The sequence below is a fragment of the Gadus morhua genome, chromosome 14, assembly GCF_902167405.1.
Source record: "Gadus morhua chromosome 14, gadMor3.0, whole genome shotgun sequence".
In the NCBI taxonomy this organism is placed as follows: domain Eukaryota; kingdom Metazoa; phylum Chordata; class Actinopteri; order Gadiformes; family Gadidae; genus Gadus; species Gadus morhua.
The window spans coordinates 21,447,019-21,472,018 of NC_044061.1; the positions used below are offsets into that span (position 1 = coordinate 21,447,019).

At 43.2% G+C, this 25,000-nt stretch overlaps 2 protein-coding genes across 3 annotated transcripts in view; both read left to right on the top strand.

Moving 5' to 3' along the window:
* Positions 1 to 13,966, top strand: part of tmem255b (transmembrane protein 255B) — a 15,951-nt gene extending 1,985 nt beyond the window's left edge. Inside the window, exons 3-9 of the mRNA XM_030377492.1 lie at positions 649 to 711; positions 4,915 to 5,004; positions 5,599 to 5,685; positions 8,571 to 8,647; positions 8,717 to 8,870; positions 10,859 to 10,951; positions 11,356 to 13,966. Coding sequence (XP_030233352.1) covers positions 649 to 711; positions 4,915 to 5,004; positions 5,599 to 5,685; positions 8,571 to 8,647; positions 8,717 to 8,870; positions 10,859 to 10,951; positions 11,356 to 11,568 — 777 coding nt within the window. The 3' untranslated portion in view covers positions 11,569 to 13,966. The remainder of the gene's footprint in view (positions 1 to 648; positions 712 to 4,914; positions 5,005 to 5,598; positions 5,686 to 8,570; positions 8,648 to 8,716; positions 8,871 to 10,858; positions 10,952 to 11,355) is intronic.
* Positions 13,967 to 15,883: 1,917 nt separating this feature from the next.
* The window catches only part of rasa3 (RAS p21 protein activator 3), a 25,147-nt gene continuing 16,030 nt past the window's right edge, over positions 15,884 to 25,000 (top strand). The window contains exons 1-4 of one of the 2 annotated variants that reach the window (XM_030377136.1): positions 15,884 to 16,183; positions 22,873 to 22,990; positions 23,382 to 23,485; positions 24,439 to 24,533. In XM_030377136.1, the coding sequence (XP_030232996.1) occupies positions 16,129 to 16,183; positions 22,873 to 22,990; positions 23,382 to 23,485; positions 24,439 to 24,533 (372 nt within the window). In that variant the 5' untranslated portion in view covers positions 15,884 to 16,128. The remainder of the gene's footprint in view (positions 16,184 to 22,872; positions 22,991 to 23,381; positions 23,486 to 24,438; positions 24,534 to 25,000) is intronic. The other variant, XM_030377135.1, reaches the window with a different exon arrangement.

The following is a 25,000-nucleotide window of genomic DNA, read 5'->3' on the forward strand; positions in this document are numbered from 1 at the left end:
TATGAGAATGAATCTACTGGTGGTTATTTTGCTGCCATGTAGTCGTCATAACAACATCCACTAGTCAAAGTAGTTAATCTACATCCACGGTCATAACAACATCCACTAGTTAAAGTAGTTATTCTCCATGTACGATCATAACAACGTCCACTAGTCAAAGCCCCCTTTTAATCTTTCCCAATTACCTTTCTGAGAGTCCACCAAGTTCAGCGATGTTAACTGTACGACTTGTCAAAATAAAGGATGGCTGCGCCCATAATGAGATGTATTTTCTTTGTATTTGTGCCACGTTGGTCATTTTAATGTCGATTTCAAATGCTCTTGCACACTTGGTTACATTGCTGCTTTAATCCGTTCACCAATTTATCCATTGCACAGTCTTGCTGTTCGTGCAATACAATATAAAGTGTTGTTGTTTGTTTGACAAAAAGGCTAATGTAGCTAACAATAACAATGACTAGCCAATGACTGTCTTTCCCTGACTCTTCTTGTAGCGATGCCCGCAAACTCAAACAGGAACGCTATAGGTGCTACAAGCCTGGAAATTAGGTCAACTCGTGCCAATCATTTGGTTGGTGTATGAGGCATTTCGAAAACACCATTAGGGTACGGAACAATGTGTAAAGCTGCCTTCTCCTGTTCTTCCAGTTGACTTTTGGAGCGTTCCTAGGCCTCGTTGGGATGCACCTCCAGGAGAACAGACGGCACATGGTGAGTCCTACCTGGTCCAGGTTCCTACAGGTCTTTCTGAACCTACCAGAAACACGTACCAGTAATAGTACCTACCTGGTCCAGGTACCAACAGGTGTAACAGAACCTACCAGATACAGGTACCAGTAATATAACCTACCAGATACAGGGGCCAACATGTGTAAGAGAAACTAGCCAACCTACATGGTGCTGTCATACATGGAGCTACTGATCTTACATGGAGGAACTGACTTAAGTGGTACTGATCCTACATGGAGTAACTGACTTAAGTGGTACTGATCCTACATGGAGTAACTGACTTAAGTGGTACTGATCCTACATGGAGGTACTGACATACATGGTGCTGAACTACATAATGGTACGGACCCTACCTAGAGGTTATGACCTACATGGAGGTATTGACCCTACATGAAATTAACTACATGGTGGTACTGACTTAAGTGGTACTGAACCTACATTTGGGTACCGACTCACATGGAGGTTCTGACCTCCATGGAGGTTCTGACCTCATTGAGGTTCTGACCTACAAGGGGGTACTGGAGAATCGGGTTACAGCTGGAACCGAATAGATGCCTGATGACATCATCCTTCAGGAATAAGCAGCCAATCAGATTATCTGGCCCTGGATTGGTTCTGGCATTGTCACTTGACCGACCATGTGAAGGTAGATTATATTAGGATCGGTCTGATCATTTTGCTTCTCCTGGAGCCACCAATGCAAAGGACATACCTGTAACTCATATCAAAATACCTGGGGCAGAGATACCTGGAGCAGAGCTCCCTGGAATAAGAGTACCAGGAGCAGGCTCAGGTGATCCCAGTTGAAATGTTGCTAAACATGCTACCGGACCAATACCTGACCCCTGACCGACCTGCTCCTTTACACTTGAAGGTGAGGGTCCACCAATACCTGTAGTGTCTGCTGGTGTCTTCTAGAAGAAGGAAATGTTTTCTTAAAGACTGGTGTCTTCTAGAAGAAGGAAATGTTTTCTTAAAGACTGGTGTCTTCTAGAAGAAGGAAATGTTTTCTTAAAGACTGGTGTCTTCTAGAAGAAGGAACTGTCTTCTTAAAGACTGGTGTCTTCTAGAAGAAGGAACTGTTTTCTTAAAGACGGGTGTCTTCTAGAAGAAGGAACTGTCTTCTTAAAGACTGGTCTCTTCCAGAAGATGGAACTGTTTTCTTAAAGACTGGTGTCTTCTAGAAGAAGGAACTGTTTTCTTAAAGACTGGTGTCTTCTAGAAGAAGGAACTGTCTTCTTAAAGACTGGGGTCTTTTAGAAGGAGGAAGTGTCCTCTTTAAGGCTGGTGTCTTCTAGAAGGATGAACTATCTTCTTAAAGGTTAGTCTCTTCTAGAAGAAGGAACTGTCTTCTTGAAGAATGCTGTCTTCTAGAAGGAGGAACTGTCTACCTAAAGAATGGTATCTTCTAGAAGGAGGAACTGTCTTCTTAAAGACTGGTGTCTTCTAGAAGGAGGAACTGTCTTCTTAAAGACTGGTGTCTTCTTGCATGGTAAATAAACAAATCTGTTAGCTCTTGATTTATTTTCTGTGACATATGCATCTGGCCCTCCTCCTGTCAGACAGATTTCCAGCAGACCTGGCCCAGGGCGGGCAAATCACAACTATTTATCTAATATGGGGCATGTTTGATATGATTACTATACAAGATCTATACTATTGCGTAATACAATTAGAATTGCGGGGGTTGATATTAGCCGGTGAGTTGGTGAACCCTCAGCCCTCGTTGATAATGCCCCTTGGAAATGAAAACTTAACTGAGAGGTGCCAGACAAATATGTATTTGCGAATGGGCCTGGCAATGTAAGGCAAAGACCCTTAAGGCCTGCTTCATTCATGATTTTTTCAAATGGTTTACATTGACATTTGGGATGCCAATGCAAGATGCTCTGTAAGAATGCTACCATGTAGCATATCCCATGTAACTATAACAGTCCTTTGAGCTCCGTGGGTAGAACCCCACCCATGTGTAAAAAAACCCTAATGTATTCTCAGCCCAGGTGACCCGGTGATCAGGTGACCAGGTGATCAGGTGATCAGGTGACCTGCACATCTCCAGTATCATCCTGATACCGGACTCCTGGAGCAATTCTAACCCTAACTGTGGTCCTTGTCAGGGATAAATTATCTATTCTTTAATAAATATATAATTATATGTGATATTATATATATCGTATAATTATATATATATTTTTATATACTATGTAAACCATTTATTATAATAAGTATAATATAATAAATCAACATATTATATATACTAAATATATTATAGATATTATATAATTATATATATATTTTATTGTGAGATATATATATATATAATATATTTACATATAAATTATATATAAAGCAAATATTGCAAGATTATATATGATATATATTTACCTAACATATAATATCCTCCCCTTTGTGTTTATAATGTTGAACACTGCTCGATTCTAGTGTTGAATAAAGTTTGTTTAACAACTTATTAGTTATTTTTAGTCGTTATACCTGTTAGCATATATTAGTTAGAGGTGAACACATATAAACTGAAGTAAACAGAGAACAAGGGGTATGTATGTGTGTGTGTGTGTGTGTGTGTGTGTGTGTGTGTGTGTGTGTGTGTGTGTGTGTGTGTGTGTGTGTGTGTGTGTGTGTGTGTGTGTGTGTGTGTGTGTGTGTGTGTGCGCACATGTGTGTGTTTGTGTGGTATGTAAATAATGAATGAGGTGTTGTGTGCTCATGTCCCAATCTTATGTTACGGTGCAGCCGAAATGTTAGTGCATTTACAAACATACTGATTCAGTGTGAGAGGGTATGGCATTTATTTTACAATACTATACTGTAGAGAGAAGGAGAAAGAAGAGAGGAGAAAGAGATAAAGAGACACTGATAGAAAGAGTGATTGAGAGATAGAGAGCAACAGAGAGAGTGATTAAGCGATAGAGAGATGGAGAGTGATAGTTAGAGAGAGTGAGAACGAGAGAGCGATAGACAGGGATAGAGAGATTTTCAGTCCATGGCATCTGTGCGTCTTGTCAGCTTCTTTGCTTGTTACATTTTAATGACCGTAGCAACGCTGGTGTATGTTACACCGCCCTTATCTACAGTGGCACACTCACATGCATACTCAAGCAAGGCATCTCACTGCTGCTCCAAGCCTATCTACACTGGACACTGGATTGATGTCAACACTAGTAATCAGAGTTGTGAACAGGTTTGGCCCGACACATACGCAGCTAAGCACCTGCTTAGGGTCCACGTAGCCACCAGAGGGCCCCCAAGAGCACTGGAAAATAACTCTCACAAAAGAGCTGAACATTATATAATGCTGAGCTCCAAAGGATCCAGGGATGGGCCATGGACTACTTTTACATACTTCAAACTAAATCTAAACCAAGGAGGGAACAATGTAGTCTGAGCTGAGACCAATCATTCACGTGGAATCGATGACAAATGGAAGGACGCTGTGTATTGGACTAGTTGGTCAGAGCTCCCTGCTGTGTCCGAAGACCAAATTGGCGCTATGATTTGGTCACAAATCTGCCAATTTGTCTGTACGAACAACGGACAATTAATTTCTCGTTGGAAGTGTACCGGGGCCTGTGCCCGGCTCCACTGACCCGGGCTGCGGTGCTAGACGGCTGGGTCAATCACCTCCCTCCCTGGTCTGATAGCTGCTGGATGTATTTCAGACGCTCCTCTGGGTCACCTTGTAGCACTACAGCAGAACACTTTATTACCCAGCAGGCCATGGGGATACAGCAGAACATTATAACCCAGCAGCCCTTTAACCCTTTACCCTGAACCAAAACTCTAGCTCCTGTATTATAATATATTAAATACAAATAAAAGAAATACATTTACATTTTATTATTTTCATGTATAAATATATAAAGATTATATAATGATGATTATTATTACTGTTATTATATTATATTAAATCAATATATAATATATTATTATCTTTGACCTATGACAGTCATGCAGGTATCAACGGTCACAGGTGTTAAGTTATATAACATATGACGTATGATATTATGTTGACTAGTATGTCTTGTCTCTCTTTCCCTATCCTCTCCACCTCTCCTCCTCCTCTCCTCTCCCAATCCCCTCTCTCCTCTCCACCTCTTCCTACTCTTCTCCCCCTCACCTCTCTCCAACCCCTCCTCTCTCCCCTCCCCATCCCCTCTCCACCTCCAGTTGATAGCCGCTATAATCTTCATCAGTCTCGGAGTCATTGCTGCCTTCTTCTGTGCCATTTTCGACGGGGTGATCGCTGGCGAGTGGATAGTATGTATCACACGTTAACAACCCCACCTTCACAACCCCACCTTCACAACCACACCTTCACCGTCACACCAATCCTATCACTCGATCACAGACACACCTTCAATATCACACAATCACAAACACATCTCCACTATCACACCAAAGAACCACACCTTCACAACCACACCTTCACAACCACACCTTCACTGGCACACCTTCACAACCACACCTTCACAACCACACCTTCACTGGCACACCTTCACAACCACACCTTCACAACCACACCTTCACTGGCACACCTTCACAACCACACCTTCACAACCACACCTTCACAACCACACCTTCACAACCACACCTTCACAACCACACCTTCACAACCACACCTCAGAACCACACCTTCACAACCACACCTTAATAACCAGATGTTCACAACCACACGTTCACCATCACTGTCAGTAATCAAACCTCCTTATTATTCACATCACACGTCACGTGACTTCACCATCACACGTCACATGACTTTACCATCACACGTCACATGACTTCACCATCACACGTCACATGACTTCCCCATCACACGTCACATGACTTCACCTGAGGTGTGCTGTTGTGCAGGACATTCAGCCGCTGCTGGACGGCAGCTGTGACTTCTACTCAAGTACCCTGGGATACGGCTACGACACCTACTACACACAGGTACTAGTACTACAACACAGCACTACACACAGGTACTAGTACTACAACACAGCACTACACACAGGTACTAGTACTACAACACAGCACTACACACAGGTACTAGTACTACAACACAGCACTACACACAGGTACTAGTACTACAACACAGCACTACACACAGGTACTAGTACTACAACACAGCACTACACACAGGTACTAGTACTATACTAATACTACACACAGGTACTAGTACCACAACACAGTACTACACACAGGTACTATTACTACAACACAGCACTACACACAGGTACTAGTACTATACTAATGCTACACACAGGTACTAGTACTATACTAATACTACACACAGGTACTAGTACTACGACACAGTACCACACACAGGTACTAGTACTACAACACAGTACTACACACAGGTACTAGTACCACAACACAATACTACACACAGGTACTAGTACTACAACACAGTACTACACACAGGTACTAGTACTACAGCACAGTACTACACACAGGTACTAGTACCACAACACAATACTACACACAGGTACTAGTACTACAACACAGCACTACACACAGGTACTAGTACTATACTAATACTACACACAGGTACTAGTACTATACTAATACTACACACAGGCACTAGTACTACAACACAGTACTACACACAGGTACTAGTACTACAACACAGCACTACACACAGGTACTAGTACCACAACACAATACTACACACAGGTACTAGTACCACAACACAATACTACACACAGGAACTAGTACCACAACACAATACTACACACAGGTACTAGTACCACAACACAATACTACACACAGGTACTAGTACTACAACACAGCACTACACACAGGTACTAGTACTATACTAATACTACACACAGGTACTAGTACCACAACACAATACTACACACATGTACTAGTACCACAACACAATACTACACACAGGTACTAGTACTACAACACAATACTACACACAGGTACTAGTGCCACAACACAGTACTACACACAGGTACTAGTACTACAACACAGCACTACACACAGGTACTAGTACCACAACACAATACTACACACAGGTGCTAGTACTACAACACAGTACTACACACAGGTACTAGTACTACAACACAGCACTACACACAGGTACTAGTACTACAACACAGTACTACACACAGGTACTAGTACTACAACACAGCACTAAACACAGGTACTAGTACCACAACACAATACTACACACAGGTACTAGTACCACAACACAGTACTACACACAGGTACTAGTACCACAACACAATACTACACACAGGTACTAGTACTACAACACAGAACTACACACAGGTACTAGTACTACAACACAGCACTACACACAGGTACTAGTACCACCACACAATACTACACACAGGTACTAGTACTACAACACAATACTACACACAGGTACTAGTACTATACTAATACTACACACAGGTACTAGTACCACAACACAATACTACACACAGGTACTAGTACCACAACACAATACTACACACAGGTACTAGATACTAATACTACACACAGGTACTAGTACCACAACACAATACTACACACAGGTACTAGTACTACAACACAATACTACACACAGGTACTAGTACTACAACACAATACTACACACAGGTACTAGTTCTATACTAATACTACACACAGGTACTAGTACTACAACACAATACTACACACAGGTAGTAGTACTACAACACAATACTTCACACAGGTACTAGTACTACGACACCTACTGCACACAGGTACTAGTACTATAACACAGTACTACACACAGGTACTAGTACTACACCACAATACCACACAAAGGTACTAGTACTACGACACAATTCTACACACAGGTAGTAGTACTATACTAATACTACAACACAATGCTACACAGAGGTACTAGTACTGCACCACAATACTACACACAGGTAGTAATAATATGCCTTCTACTGGAAACACAGAAACCCCTGATGGGGAAATGAATGGTTGAGAGAAGAGCTCCCTCAAGTGGGGAAGGGCACGCTCTAAAGTTGCAACACTGGGCGTCTCTACAGTTGTAATCTTATGTTCCCTGGCCGTGCAGCGTCTGGTGGTCAGTAGACAGTACTGCATGCTTTGACAGTTCTTTAGATTTGATTTGAACCGATCCGATCCAACACACTCTCAAAGCATGCAGTACTGTCTAATGACCACCAGACGCTCTGGGCTCACAAAAAAATTATTTTTTTTTAGATTTGGAAATCCCATTTTTGGCTATCCAGGATCACGTAATCCGTCTCACTTTTGTGCACATTTTCAAAGCAACATTGGATTGTATCACCTTGATCATGATAAATACTTTTAGGGTTACCAAATCCGGTTACCAGTGCTCTAAATGGAACTAGCCTACGTATCACACTACTGGCTATGTAAAGAACTACAGGACAAATATGTTGCATGATTTTTTAAGCTTGAAAGTATTATCATTTGATGAGACAGAAAACAATAAAAACAGACAGATCCTGGATAGGGTACCGTCGAGTTCAGCAAGTCATACTACTCCAACCTCTTGATCTCGATGACTTAGACTTTAGACTTTGATTTCAACCACAAAATAATTGTAGGAACTCTTTATCCAATCAGTTAGAGACGCCACAAGATGTGAATCAGCTCCATGTCAAAATAATGTAAAAAAACCCGCACAAGTAATAAACAATGTATCATAATCGTAGAATAGGAAATCGTACTTTATAAAAAAATATCGAAACATGAGTGAGAAAAAACAATTGCCATTTAATTAATTTGTGAACATAACTTTTCTTTTTGCCATGCAGAAAAAAATATCAATGATAGATATGCATTGTTATTTTCCACCCTCACCTCCCCCTCCTCAGATTCAGTGTCCCTCGCAACAAGAAACAGGATGCAAGCTGAAAGTCAGGCACAACAGCTGTTACTGCTGCTACAAATGTGATAGGTATTAACACACTTTATCAATGTATTACAATGTAATATAATGTATTAACATTATATTGTCTGCTCTCAGCTATTTAGACCAGTACCATATTTTCGAGGGGGTGAACAGCTGCTGGGATGTGGTCCACCTCCACCGGCTGCTCTGGACCTCTGTGTGCCTCAACATCCTTGCTGTCAGCCTGGGTATCATCACCGCCGCACTGCTTGGAGCCTACAAGGACCTGGTGAGCTGGACTACCCCATATATATATATATATATATATATATATATATATATACATTCAGTATATGAATATATAATAAAAATGGCAACTATGGCATTATTATTATCATAACTATTTATTTACATAATTATATCGAAGAACAAATTATAACAAATCCTTTAGAATCTCAAAATTCTACAGTGTGCATATTGCGTAGACCCTGGCATTATAATTATATGAAACGAAAGAATAATAACGAATCCAGCAGTCGAGAACATATGGCGATGTGCGTCCGCAACTCGACACATATTGATTTTGTTTGATATCCTATAGTAATTTTTGATATTATAATTGGATAGATTAGTTTAAGAGACATTTAATCCACTTTATTTATTGAATAAAGTGTAGCCCCACAGCTAGTCTGTTACCAGTGTAGCGCTACAGCTAGTCTGTGACCAGTGTAGGCCTACAGCTAGTCTGTTACCAGCTTAGCCCTCCAGCTAGTCTGTGACCAGTGTAGGCCTACAGCTAGTCTTCTATGTCGGTGTACCTAAAGTTGACATTGAACACCTTTTTACTTTTTGCAGGAATCATGGCACTTTTCTGGGGTAGAATATCTCTCTAACACAACAGGAAACATGAGTTACTCTGCCACTTGCATTCGTCATTTCCGGGCCAGGCTCTTTGCCATTTCAGCCCCGAGAAGTTCACACATTGTAGCTCGATCCAAGATTACGTCGATACCAACTGTGTTCTGGGATATGTCGTTTTATCTATAGGTTAATTAATTACTGTGTATGTTACTGTGGGATGCACCCACCCTAGACGGGGTCATCGCTGCACACACCTAGGGCCTCGTCTTGCATCCGGCGCAATTTACTTTCTCACTGGCGCATGTGTCGTTGTTGCTAGTTTGTAACTGGCGTAGAGCGTTCTTTTCCCTCCTGCGCCACGCATCGGTAAATTAGGGAATGATCTTGCGCCCCAAGGGGCGGTTTGGCGAAAGGAGGAGGCGTGTTCTGGCACAAACGTTCCCTGGTGCTATTTTAAAGTTTCAGAAATCACACCACAAACCAGGAAATACCTGGTTTAAAGTCAGTGGCGCGTTGTTCAGATGCTATTTTAAGGGCGCATGCATAATGTTGCTTGGGCACCTCGCGCACACACTTTGCTTCTCTCATCTACCTAGCCCCACATTCTTGGTAAATTATTTGGGAAAGAACAGCTGATACAGCGGTAATAAATTGTACTTTTAAATCAATGCATCTGCAAACACTGTACAGCAAACACATATTTTCTTGACACAGACATATTGTACATGCCCATAACTTTTAGGATAGATGAGTATTTGATCGTGAGATTGTTTTACCGCGAGTGAGTGTTAAAAAGAATGAATGAATGCGGGCGTGCGTGTGTGTATGTGTAAAATAATTAATGAATGCGCGCGCGCGTGCGTCCATCAATTTAACTACACGCAAACTAAACACGTAACACATAATACAGTCCATGGCAATGTATATTAACGGTGGGACGCATGCATATTAGGAACCCAAGTCGATAACGATAATCCATACAATACTGATAAGAAACAATGTTTATAATGTATTGCATATATCATACATTTATTTGAGGACTCTGAAGTTGTGGAAGAAAACTGAGCCATTTGAAGTTTTAAATTCATGTGCATCTGTCTCGTCGGAGACTGTAGACGCGCTGTCAAAATATCAACTCGTCAGATTCAAATGCGCTCATGGCTCTTAAAGGGGATGGGAGCTGGCACTAGCTAGAGTGAAGAGTCAAGAGCCATTTTTGCGCCAGCAAATAGCAAAGTCTCCATAGAACCGCCCACAAAGCTACTTGCGCTTGGCGCTTCTCACTTGCATTTCAGACCGTTAAAATAGTGCCCCTAGTCTTTATTAAGGTGTATTTTGGATATTTAGTCTTTATTAACAGGGTGTTCTGATATATTTAGGCTTTATTAACTGTTTGTACTGGGATATGTTCTGCAGCCCAAGCCGTCCCTCCATGTGACTCCACCCCCGGCACCCCTCCCCCACTTCCTCTACAACCCCACCCAGCACATGATGACCTACCCGATGCAGGTACACATACATACACACACACACATACACACACAGACACACACCTAACCCTGACCCGAACCCACCTACCCGATGCAGGTACACACAAACACACACACACACACACACACACACACACACACACACACACACACACACACACACACACACACACACACACACACACACACACACACACACACACACACACACACACACACACACACACACCGTATCACTAAACACCCCTACCATCTACCATTAGTTAAGAATCAGCCGTTAAGACATACTTAAGGTATAATACGGCCCAGGAGTTACAAGCCATTGAAAACTCCATATAGATATATCCATAATCCATATATCAAAGCCATAACTTAAATGAGATGCGGCAGCTTAACGACCTCATGTCATGTGATCTCCCCCAGCCCTACCTGACCCAGCCGGTGATGCACACCCCACAGTACCACCCTGAGGGGCAGCACCACGCCTCCGACCAGCCCCGGGTGCCTCACCCCCCCACCCAGCCTAACCAGGAGGAGGGGGGGCACCCTGACCTCTACACCCTCACCCCTGACGCCCCTGTGCTCTACGCCGCGGCCTACACCCCCTTCGTGAAGCCCCCGCCTTACGCCTACTAGCGACCTCCTGACTACCTACCTTCATGGCCACGCCTCCCATCCTCACAGGACGTAGCGTCCCGTCCTCCTGGACGTAGCGTCCTGTCCTCCTGGACGTAGCGTCCTGTCTTTATAGGACGTAGCGTCCTTCCTTTATAGGACGTAGCGTCCTGTCTTTATGGGACGTAGCGTCCTGTCTTTATGGGACGTAGCGTCCTTCCTTTATAGGACGTAGCGTCCTGTCTTTATAGGACGTAGCGTCCTTCCTTTATAGGGCGTAGCGTCCTGTCTTTATGGGACGTAGCGTCCTTCCTTTATAGGACGTAGCGTCCTGTCTTTACAGGATATAGCGTCCTTCCTTTATAGGGTGTAGCGTCCTGTCTTTATGGGACGAAGCATTCTTTATTTATAGGACGTAGCGTCCTGTCTTTATAGGACGTAGCGTCCTTTCTTTATGGGACGTAGCGTCCTGTCTTTATGGGACGTAGCATTCTTTATTTATAGGACGTAGCGTCCTGTCTTTATAGGACATAGCGTCCTGTCTTTATAGGACGTAGCGTCCTTCCTTTATAGGACGTAGCGTCCTGTCTTTATGGGACGTAGCGTCCTGTCTTTATGGGACGTAGCGTCTTGTCTTTATGGGACGTAGCGTCCTGTCTTTATGGGACGTAGATTCCTTCCTTTATAGGGCGTAGCGTCCCGTCCTCATTGGATGAGGCGTCTCCCTCACCATAACCTTACCCTAACCAAACCTCCGCTTATCCTAACTAACCTTAACCAAACCTACTAGTACCTTTATCTAACCATAAACCCCCCCCCCCCTACCTTAACCTAACCATAACAAAGCCTCCCCTTACCATAAGCTTACTGTAACCGATCCCCCTGTTACCATTACCTTACCCGAACAAAACTTCCCCTTACTGTTAACTAACCTTAATCAAACCTTCCTTTACTATAACCTTACCATTACCAAACCGGCCCTTATGGTTACATAACCTTAATTAAACCATACCATAACCATACCTTAACCACACCACCCTTTACTGCTAACTAACCATAACCAAATCCTACCTTATCATATGCTTACCCTAACCAAACCTCCTCTTAGCTTAACTTACGTTAACCAAACATACCCGACCCTTTATCTAACCTTAACCAAGCTTTGTCTTACCATAAGCTTACCTTAATCAAACCTTCTCTCACCATAACCAAACCTTCCAATACCATAACCTTACCTTAAATAATTATCCCCTTACCATACCCTTACCCTAAACAATCGTCCCCTCAGCATAACATTACCTTAACTTAACATCCTCTGACCATAACCTTACTTTCCTTGACAATAACCTTAACCGGAACCAAACCTTCTTTCAACATTGCCTAACCTTCAAAAACCTGTTACTGTTACCAAACCATAACTTCCCTTTATCATTTCCTCACCTTCAAACCTTCCCTTATCATAAATTCACATTTATTGACTGATATTACATTTGTTATTATTTATTATTAAAGTGATGGACAATATAAATCCATAATTCAATTAAGATTATGTTATTGAGGGTGATTGTGATTAAGTGAATGCATTTAGTATCAGAAAATGATGTTCCATTAAATCCATTGCAAGGTCACATACATATAGTAAATGTTCCTTCTATTCCTTCAAGCTGATAATAAGGTTGTAGTCTATTTAACATCCTGGCTAATAAGAAAAGCCAGTGAATAATTGCATGCACTCACGCTGATATTTCAGCTAAATGAAGCATGGTATTTTTGACTTTGAGGAAGTTCAAACTACTCACAACAGAGAAGGGGGTGGGGGGGGGGGGGTATTAAGACACACCCTTACAATCCTGAGTCATTCGAAGAATGAGTAAATTAGTTTACGTTGAGTATCAATACACTTTTTGACATTTTCTTGACGAGGTATTTTGTAGCTGTGAAGTGGGTAAATCCCTCTGCGATATCTTATGCTATTTATACATACATAATATAGTTACATATGCGTTTTTAGATCCTGTTGTCCTACTTTAATGTGACCTAACTCTTGATGGCTGATCTGATCTCTATCCTGAGTTGACATAACAAGTGTTTGTTGGTGTCTGCACCCATGTTCTGTCTATTCTAATATGATTTATATACAAAGGGCTTCCTAAAAACTGTACACACTTACGTTAGCATACACGCTTATGTTTAAACAATATTAAAAATAACGTTTGACACACAGGGCTATGATGAACGATCTAAACACAACACATACCGATATTAAAAACAGTTTTACATAGATGTGTATTTTCAACAAAATTATCAAATGACACAGTCTCAAGTAACAAATAATAAAATAATCTACATTGTTGACCATTGATGTTTGTGTTTGTGTTGATATATTTAGACCTTGAATAAAGGAAATGTGTATAAAGAAGAAACCGAAGAAGAAACTGGTGTCATGTCATTCACATAAAATGTATTTATATCTGCTCACATTTACTCTTCAGAGAAAATCCTCCCACCCTACACTTTAATGTCTCCCTTTCCATCTCCACCCTCCTCTCCTCCCTCTCCTCTTCTTCCTCCTCCCTCGCCTCCTCCCAAATACTCCTCCTCCTCTCCGTCCCTATCCTCCTCCTCCTCACTCTCCTCAACCCTCCTCCTCCCTTCACTCTTCTTCCCACTCCTCCTCTCACCACCTCTCAGCATCCTCCTCCTCCTCCACCTCATCCTTCTACTCCTCCATCCCCCCTCTGCCTCTACTTGTGTGTGTGTGTGTGTGTGTGTGTGTGTGTGTGTGTGTGTGTGTGTGTGTGTGTGTGTGTGTGTGTGTGTGCATGTGTGGTGTACCGCAGGGCGTCTCCATCACAGTCGTCCTGCTCACTTCCTCTGATGCGCCCGCCCAAGTAAACACATGTAGAGTATAAAGATAGTTAGAATGGTGGAATGCCTAGCATATAACAATTATCACTTCCAGCAGTTTGAAATAGTTTAATTGTATTCTTTATTATGCATCATCTTTTATCTATTATCTGTTTCTTATGCTCTGTTATTTGTTACTAGTTGAGAGTTAAGGATTTCTTGGTAACATTTATGAACCTTCCATTAATGCACCCTTTTGGTAAAGTGTCACCGTTGACTTATATTTCTTCAATACACATTATGACCCATGAGCTAACTTTTATACTCTACTATATGGAGAATGGTCCACACTCTACATAGAGGAGCTGTCAGTGTGGTACTCTGCACACCCTAACCTCCACCGTCGGCCTCACCCTAACTGCACCCCCACCCTAACCACAGCCTTCAAATGAACCCTACCAGTCCTCCTACACCCTAACCTGCACCTACGCCCTAACCTCAGCCTACAGTAACCTTAACCCCATCTGCACCCTTACCTCCACCAGAACAGGCTATTCTGAGCTATATGATCTAAGATGACATTGCATAAAAGTTGTTTGTGATTTTAATAGTTAATAGAGATCATAAATACATTTATGTAGGCCTATATTTATGACAATATGCAGTCGGCCAAAGAAATAATCAGTTTTATGCATTTAATATTCAGTGTGTTTATTTGTCACATACACAATACAGTACAGTACAATACAGTGACATTGCTTAAAGCAGCAACATTACAGTAAAAAATAAGCAACAATATTTGCAATAGGAGATGATTTAAATAAGGATCTGAAAAAATAGAAAATATGAGAAGAATAGAATCCTGAATATTTATGTGTTGCTTATTTCTTCTACATATTTGTTGCTTTCAATGTCACAAGGAATTTCAATGTTCTGTGACCTGCTGTGACCCTGATCCCCTCCCGATGGCATGGGGAAAGAAGCTCTATCAGTCTCTCTGTTTTTGCTGCGTGACTGCGGGATCGCTTGCCTGACCGCAGCAGATGAAACAGTCCGTTGTTGGGTTGGTGAGAATCATTCATGTTCTTACAGACTCTGGTTCTGCACCTCCTGATGTAGGCTATAAGTTCTTGTAAAGCCCTCCAGCTGTTCCCTAACCAGGGAGTGACACTTCCTGTCCGCTATAACTCTGCAACTCTAGAGAAGGACTGGTGGATCAGGGAAAGGCGCTGCCCTGCCTTATTAGTTGTCCATGACAGATCCTCTGTGATGCGGACTCTCTTAGGTTTTATAAATGCTCACCCTCAGCACAGTATTTTAAATAATCCGAATTGCAGAGAATGTCATCTGTTGTGCTCTCACAACACTCCACAATCCACTCCTTTGGCGACATTCGTGAGGAGGCGCTTGTCCCAGAGTGACAGGTCAACCGTTTTCTCCGGGAAATGTTTTTGCTGTAAATGCGCTCCAAGTGTTGAAAACATGGGCAAGCAAGCTCCAAGTCTCCCATTCTCCCAGACGAAACTTGTCACTCAACCGGAGGAAGGCGGGGACACGCCAGGCCACGCCTCCACCGGAGATGCTGCCGGGGAGAGTCGAGGAGTCGAAGCCGCAGACGGACGCTGGCTCCCGGGGAGCATCGATGCACTACCCCGCCACAGTAGCGGAGTTGACTGGTTGCGAGAGTAGCTGAAGATCTGGTTGTGTTTAAAGGAGCGGCGACACGGCGGGACTATGGCCGTCGAAGAGGAGGGTCTCCGTGTTTTCCAGAGCGTTAAAATCAAAATAGGTAAGCGTTAGCTAGACTACCCCCTACCCCCGGTGTGTGTGTGTGTGTGTGTGTGTGTGTGTGTGTGTGTGTGTGTGTGTGTGTGTGTGTGTGTGTGTGTGTGTGTGTGTGTGTGTGTGTGTGTGTGTGTGTGTGTGTGTGTGTGTGTGTGTGTGTGTGTGTGTGTGTGTGTGTGTGTGTGTGTGTGTGTGTGTGTGTGTGTCCGACGGCTACACTTCTGCTTCATGCCGTGTTGTAATTCAAATCACACGTTTCTCTGGCTGCGGACTGGCTACAAAACACACATTGAAAACACACACACACACACACACACACACACACACACGCACACGCACACACACACGCACACACAGTCAAAACCCACATCCAGAAAAGGCACAGCTGGCTCGCACCGCTCCACACATGAACAACTGGACTAGAGGAGTCCAGGTCGCTCATGGTTCTGCCGGCTGCGGTCTGAGGTCGGGTCCCGTGTTGACTAGAATCATGTCAAGTTGGATGTATATCTCCATATCGGATTTGAGTAATCCTTAGCTGTGGTGACATCCAAATCTCTGCCCAACCCCCTCTCCAAGCCAACGTCATGATGGGTCTACAGAGAGACTATTTCATTGGTCTGCATGTTGGCCTATATCATTGTTATTAATGAAACCGTACACCGGTCCGGCCTCACCGTTAGGTCTTTATAGGGGGATAACTTACAGACCCTCGATACTCACTCTCGCCTCTTCACTTTCTGGATGTACGCTCTCTACCGAGCCTACCCCGTGTGTTACCGAGTCATAGCGCGTTGAGCGGACGTGCTTTGTCCCTCGGGTAGCGGACCATGTTGTACATGTCTGGTTTCATCCCTCATGTGAATTGTAGGCCGGCCTGCTCACAGCTCAAAGCTGCTTGTTTTCACATGAAACACTACGAACTGTTGATTGCCTCTCCTCTTCTGTAAAAGTCCGTGACAGCGTTCGTACTCACGTCAAATATAAATTTATAAATTAATAAATATATGAATGCACACACGCGTGAGGGATTCGCGAGATTCCGGTTTCGAAAATCAGTACTTGTTTCCACACATACCAATCAAAACAGTAACAAGTATCTTAACTTGTGGTTAGGTGTGGTTTCGCAAGCCACGTTTTCTAAATCGGTTAAATCTTCCAGGGGGGGGGGCGGGCCTTTCAAATGTATCTCTGCCTTGTTCGTGTGTGTTTGTGTGCGTGTTAGATGCACAAACCGATATATACACACCTTTAGATTCACACAACATGATCTACACACACACACTCAGATAAACACACACACACACACACACACACACACACACACACACACACACACACACACACACACACACACACACACACACACACACACACACACACAAACCCTTGGATACACGCCCTTGGACAAAACACCCTCAGATACACACATGAGGGCAAAGCCTATACTTCCGGGGAAGCTACTGGCTGTCTGAAGCAAAGGAAACAGGAAACTACCCTGAATTCACTTCCTGGGGAGCATGAACAGCCGCGAGTAAGAAGTTATTGTGTCTCCTGGACTGCCACATGCTAATATAGTCCAGAGAGCGAGAGAGAAGCAGACTGTGGTCAGTGATTATGGAGCATCCCAGCTGCTGCCCCCCCTCCACCCCGCCACTTCATTTTAAACACATCGTAGATCACCCCTCTACCTCCCTTAATGTGACATGTTGCCATGGATTCAGGGTGGGGTGGATGTGGGAGAGATGTGATTGGTGATTTTGGGTCAGCGTTAAGTCCATTTATAGTCCTATAGCCCATTTATTCATAATCCCGCCATACCAGACAGAGAGAACTCCGCTGGGGTGAGCGCTGTGAGGATGGTGAGTATTGATCAGCAGTGATTGATAATCAGATGGTACTCATCACCTTAAGCCCTGTTTATATCCCAGTTATACCAGACAAAGAATAGCCTCTGCTGGGGTGCCCATAAACAACAATGACCCACAACTTGCTATAGCTGCCCTCTGCAGAAGACTGCCTTAGCAGGTCTGTTTGAAGACTTTGTGAGCATGTGTACCTGGTGTGAGATTATCAGTGTTACTCAGAGCATCTCTATGAGATTTCATCATCAAAATTATTTTTTGTTGTGAATATGTCACGCACCATCCTGTATAGGCTTCATATGTTGTGCATATGTGTCAGGAACAGCGGTTATAATATATATAAATAACGAACTTTCACATCAAGACCTACAGTATACTGGAGAACCAGAAAGGGAAACTATTCGCAAAGATTGTGGGAAATGTAAGGCTGGACTAAGACGGTGAAATTCAGCAGACTGTGTCTGCACTGTGAACCTCCCATGAACCACTGACCTGTCTGTCTGCACTGTGAACCTTCTATGTACTAGTGAAATGTCTGTCTGCACTGTGTACCGTTCTTGTACTAGTTAACTCAACTGTCTGTCTGCACTGTGTACCTTCCATGTACTAGTGAACTTTCTGTCTGCACTGTGTACCTTCCATGTACTAGTGAACTGTCTGTCTGCACTGTGTACCTTCCATGTACTAGTGAACTGTCTGTCTGCACCGTGCACATTCCATGTACTAGTGAACTGTCTGTCTGCACCATGTACCTTCCATGTACTAGTGAACTGTCTGTCATCACTGTTTACCTCCATGGACCACTGAACTGTCTGTCTGCACTGTATAGGCTACGTTCCATTGACTAGTGAGCTATGCCAGAGCCTTTAGTTATTACCTGCTGATAATTATCTGTCCGAAATGCATTCTGATTGGTTGGGATTTTAAACTACATAATCTCCAAAACTTTTAAGATAAGGTGCTGAAGTTAATAAGCCATGAGGCTGGCTGGTTAATATCATACCAATGGTAGTGCATTATGAACTTGCAGCTAGCTGTGTCATATCATCCTGTCCTCAAGTTATTAGTATGTAGCTAGCTTGTTTATATCAAACCTCTTCTAGCGTGCTATTAGCATGTAGCTAGAGTGTTATTAGCATGTAGCATGGTTGCCATGGCATTTTGACAAGGTCAAGTCTCGGTCCTGTTTACTGAGCATTAAATAACCAGCAAGAACCCTTAACATTCACCTTGAGAAGTTTCCGCACAACAATGATTAACATCAGCATGCAAAACACCACAACATCATAGGCATTACACACTGTGTGCAGTAGCTTCAGAGATGGGGGTTTGTTGTGGGATTTCAGGGTGTATTGATTCAGTGTTTGATTGAGTGTGAGTGAAACCAGTGAATGTTTATGGCCCCAACAGCGTTAGTAAAACCAGTATGACACAGTACACCAGTGTTAATGAAACCACTACAACACCAGTGTGAAACCGGTATTACATCAGTGTGAGACCGGTACAGTGTGAAACCGATATGAGGGTCAGGAAATATTTAATGTTAGGATATTGATCTGAGTATTCCTGCCCCCTTTGGGGACAAAAACAGACGGTGCCACTAACTCTATACATTGTAGTTCTACACAGCATTGCTATACAGTTTATCTATACAGTGTTGCTCTATACAGTGTTTCTAAACAGTGTTGATATACAGTGTAGCTCTACACAGTTTATTTCTATGCAGACAGCTCTATATAAGTGTTGAAGTGTTGTAAATATATGTAGCACAGATCAGTGTCAGTGGAGTTATCCATACAGTAAAGTGCAACAGTGTGGTTATGTATTTCTATACAGTGCGACTCTATAACCTCTATACAGTATACCTCTATTATTATTATTATATACAGTGTATCTGTACTGTGTCACTCTATGCACTCCATACAGTGTAGTTCTACTTAGTATTGTCATATACAGTGTATCTCTATACAGTTAATCTATTTCTATGCAGACAACTCAAAATAAATGTTGATCTATACAGTGTATATACACCACTGTTAAGAAATTGTATTTCTCCACATTTTCGTTATATACAGTGTTTTCTATACATCGGCACTCTATACACTCTATACAGTTGAGTTTAAAACTGTGTTGTTATATACAGTGTATCTCTTTAGAGTCAGTGTCTCTTTAAACTCTATACAGTTAAGTTCAACACAGTGTTGTTAAACATTGTGTCTTCTGTACAGTGTATGTCTATAAAGTGAAGCAATATATGAGTGTTGTTTGGTCTACACCCACATACATACAACACACTTATAAACAAACCAACACACATCCACACAAATTTAAACACTAAGAACGAAAGTGCACATTTAAATAAAAACATAAATACCCTTTAAAACACGCATTAGTACAGGCATTAACACATTAACATACACACACAAACACACGCACACACACACACACGCACACACACACACACACACACACACACACACACACACACACACACACACAAACACACACACAGGGTAATGGGGTTCAGTGCCGTTTAAACTCCATCTTGGATTCAGTCGAATTCCTTTCTCCTCATCTCATTTCCTGTTGTAACTACAGCCCCCCCCCACCACCCTCTCTCTCTCTCTCTCTCTCTCTCTCTCTCTCTCTCACTCTCTCGCTCTTTTTTCTCCCCGCATGCCCAACCCATTTATCTTTCCACCTCTCCCTCCCTTCTCCCTCTTTCTTTTTTGTAGTTCTGTAGTTTTTTGGTTGTTCTACAGTTATAATGTTTTTGAAGGGTCTCTAGCTAAACTGATAATATGTTTAATAGTTCTAATCTATTCATTGTGTCTACACTTGAGATAAATATTTATAGTTTTCTTTTATCACAGACACATGTGATAAAAGAAAACTATAAATGATAATATGTTTGTATGTTCTCTACTTCTACAGTGATAATACGTTTTTTTCGGGTCTCTACCTCTCCAGTGATTGTTTTTCTTTTAGGGTATCTAGTTCTTTAGCGATAATGTGTTTTTGGGGTCTCTGGATCTACAGTGAAAAAGGTTTTTTTAGTGTCTCTGCCTCATCAGTGATAATGTGTTTGTAGGGTCTCTGGTTCTACAGTGAAAATGTGTTTGTAGGGTCTCTGGTTCTACAGTGATAATGTGTTTGTACTGTAGGGTCTCTGGTTCTACAGTGATAATGTGTTTGTACTGTAGGGTCTCTGGTTCTACAGTGATAATGTGTTTGTACTGTAGGGTCTCTGGTTCTACAGTGATAATGTGTTTGTAGGGTCTCTGGTTCTACAGTGATAATGTGTTTGTACTGTAGGGTCTCTGGTTCTACAGTGATAATGTGTTTGTACTGTAGGGTCTCTGGTTCTACAGTGATAATGTGTTTGTAGGGTCTCTTCCTGTGTGGCAATAATATGTTTGTAGAGTCTCTGTTTCCTCAGTGATATTGCCTTGATGCTGTTGTTTTCACAAAAGCTTCTTGTGTATTTTACTCTGAGAGACGAGACGTTCTGACGCTGAGATGTTCTCCAAGTATGACAGCAGCTATAATGGTTGGTTTGTCAGAGGAGAAAAGGTTACTTTGTCTCAACTTCCTGTTCAACTCCCATCTCGGGGAGAGTCAAAGCCTTTACCTAAGAGAGACTACAGACAGCAAAGGAGACCCTACCTATCTTGTATCATGATGCATACTAGATATGTAAACATATAGATCTTCCCGCTTCATCCAGATCAAACATCACTGCAATGCAGGTCTTGAAGCGGTACTCATTAGTAGAGGAGGAACTGTTGTTGTTAATATGTTAATAAGTAATTTGTGAATATGTATTTGTAGCCTTGAGCTGAATATTAACCTGCCCCCTGGACTCTCAGAGTTCTCAGAGTTACAGTTCAAGGAAGAGAGCGAACAGCCAGCTCCCAACTAGCCTTTATCCTCTAGCTAGCTAGAGGATAAAGGCTAGCTACAGGTTACCTAGGAGATAAATGCTAGCTAGCGGGTGAAGGCTAAAAGACACCTGAGTGTGTGTCTGTGTGTGTGTGTGTGTGTGTGTGTGTGTGTGTTCATGTGTGCGTGTGAGTGTGTGAGGAGTGCTACCTGTCCCATGAGGGTCTGCTGACCTTGTGAGGACTCTACTTCTGAGGACTTCACAGGAAACGTCCTACACAGGAAAACAATACAGACAAATGTGTGTGTGTGTGTGTGTGTGTCTGTGTGTGTGTGTGTGTGTGTGTGTGTGTGTGTGTGTGTGTGTGTGTGTGTGTGTGTGTGTGTGTGTGTTTGTGTTTGTTGTTTCTGTATGGCCAGGGCTAGTTCAGTTGGAGCAATACTGGAAGATGTTGCCTTATAGCCCAGTGTAAGTGTTTCCCTCAGCGTTATCTTAATATGGTTCACGAGTCACGACCAACCATTTCATCATCAATAAACTAATGAACATGTCGTTGAACTAAAATATAGTCAACATCTGATCTACGACTTTTCAACACAGACTCAATGTTTCTGACAAACATCTAACCCAAAGTTCATCTCTTACCCCTTCTTCTTTCTTTATTTCCTCCCTCCCTCCCTCCCTCCCTCCCTCCCTCCCTCCCTCCCTCCCTCCCTTTCTCTCTCTCCCTCTCTCCCCCTCCTTCCCTCCCTCTCTCTCGCCCTCCCTCCTTCTCTCCCTCCCTCCCCTCTCCCTCCCTCCCTCCCCTCTCCCTCCCTCCCTCCTTCTCTCCCTCCCTCCCCTCTCCCTCCCTCCCTCCCCCTCCCTCTCTCCCTCCCCCCCTCTCACTCCCCTTCCCCCCCTCCTTCCCTCCGTCCCTCTCTCCCTCCTGCCATACCCTCCTAGGGGAAGCCAAAAACATCCCTCCCTACCCCGGGCCAAACAAGATGAGAGACTGCTACTGCACCGTCAACCTGGATCAGGAAGAGGTTTTCAGAACCAAGATCATCGAGAAGTCACTTTGGTACTCTCCCACACACATCTGTCCGGCCGTATGTCTCCCACACACATATCTGTCCATCTGTGTTCTCAGTTTCCTTGTTCCTCCCTGTGAGTTCCCTGTTATAAATGACTAAGGGCGTTACGTGTCTAACTTCGCGATGAGCCATTGTGATGTCAGCTTGCATTTCAAATGTAATTTACAAAATGAAATATAAACTAGTTAAAGCTAATCTGTAATGAACTGTTCAATGAATCACGAGTTTTTAGAGAGCAACATGTCGGAGGGTTGGAACCCAGTTAGGATGAGGCTCAAAGCCTTATTCACCTGACTTAAAACTTAAGCCGCTTCTGGTAACATGTGGCTCAGGTAAGAAGGGACTCGATTAACGTGCGACCTGTGTGTGTCCCTCCAGTCCGTTCTATGGGGAGGACTTCTACTGTGAGATCCCTCGGAGCTTCAGACACCTCTCCTTCTACATATTCGACAGGGACGTTTTCAGAAGAGACTCCAGCATCGGTAACCTTAACCCTTAACCCCCAGTACATGTTACCCTTAATCCCAAGTACCCTTAACCTTATCCTGAGAACCTTAACCGGCTAGTACCCTTAACCATTTACCCCAAGTACCCTTACCCTTAACCCCAGGTAACTTCAACCCTTAACCCCTAGTACCCTTAACCCCCAGTACCCTTACTCTCTAGTACCCTTAACCCTTAACCCCAGTACCCTTACTCTCTAGTACTCTTAACCCCTAGTACCCTTAACCCCCAGTACCCTTACTCTCTAGTACCCTTAACCCCAGTACCCTTACTCTCTAGTACCCTTAACCCCTGGTACCCTTAACCCCCAGTACCCTTACTCTCTAGTACCCTTTAACCTTAACCCCCAGTACCCTTAACCTCCAGTACCCTACTCTCTAGTAGCCTTTAACCTTAACTCCCCAGTACCCTTACTCTCTAGGACCCTTTAACCTTTACCCCCAGTACATGTAACTCTTGGCCCCAAGTACCATTACCCTTAACCCTGAGTACCATTAACCCCTAGTACCTGTAACCATGTACCCCAAGTACCCCAACCCTTAATCACCAGTAACCCTAACCTTAAACCCATGGTACCCTCAACCCCCAGTACATGTTACCCTTTTACTCAAGTACCCTTACCCTTAGCCCCCTGTAACCTTAACCTTTAGCGCCCTGTACCCTTAACCCTTCACCCACAGTATCCTTAACCTCATATTCCCTTAACCCTTTACCACAGCAACCTTAACCCTAACCCTCTAGCAACCTTAACCCTTAGACCCTAGTGACTTTAACCGTTACTCCATAACCATTGACCCATTCCCTTAACCTGTGTGTGTGTGTGTGTGTGTGTGTGTGTGTGTGTGTGTGTGTGTGTGTGTGTGTGTGTGTGTGTGTGTGTGTGTGTGTGTGTGTGTGTGTGTGTGTGTGTGTGTGTGTGTGTGTGTTACAGGTAAGGTAGCAGTACAGAAGGAAGACCTCCAGAAGTACCACGCTAAAGACACCTGGTTCCCCCTGCAGCCGGTCAGTGCGGATTCAGAAGTCCAGGTAATCCTTCATCATGGTCTTCATCACTCTTACCCACAGTCCTCCTCACTATTCACAACACCCTTCGTCTCACCTCCGTCCCACCCTTCATCACACTCGTCAACACAGCCTTCGTCACACTCTTCATCACACTGTCATCACACTCCTCATCAGCCGAGACAGAGGTTCTCTAGACTCTGGTGCACTCGCCGGAGGCTTTTAAAGACTAGGAGGTTTTGCTGCGGTTTTGCCTTGCGTCCACATAACAACAGATGTCTTTGAGCCAGAAAACTGAGAGCTTATAAAGAAAAATGGGGGGAAATGCAGCCCTTACGGCACTGTGTGTACACAAGCGAAAAAATAGCTTTTTGAAAACTATGACGACTCGTTGTTCCACCTACTGGCCTCGCAAACTTACTACACCATTTTCACTCGTTCTTGTGTTCTGTGTGGACATCTCGAACATTGGGGCCTTAGAGAGATCTCCT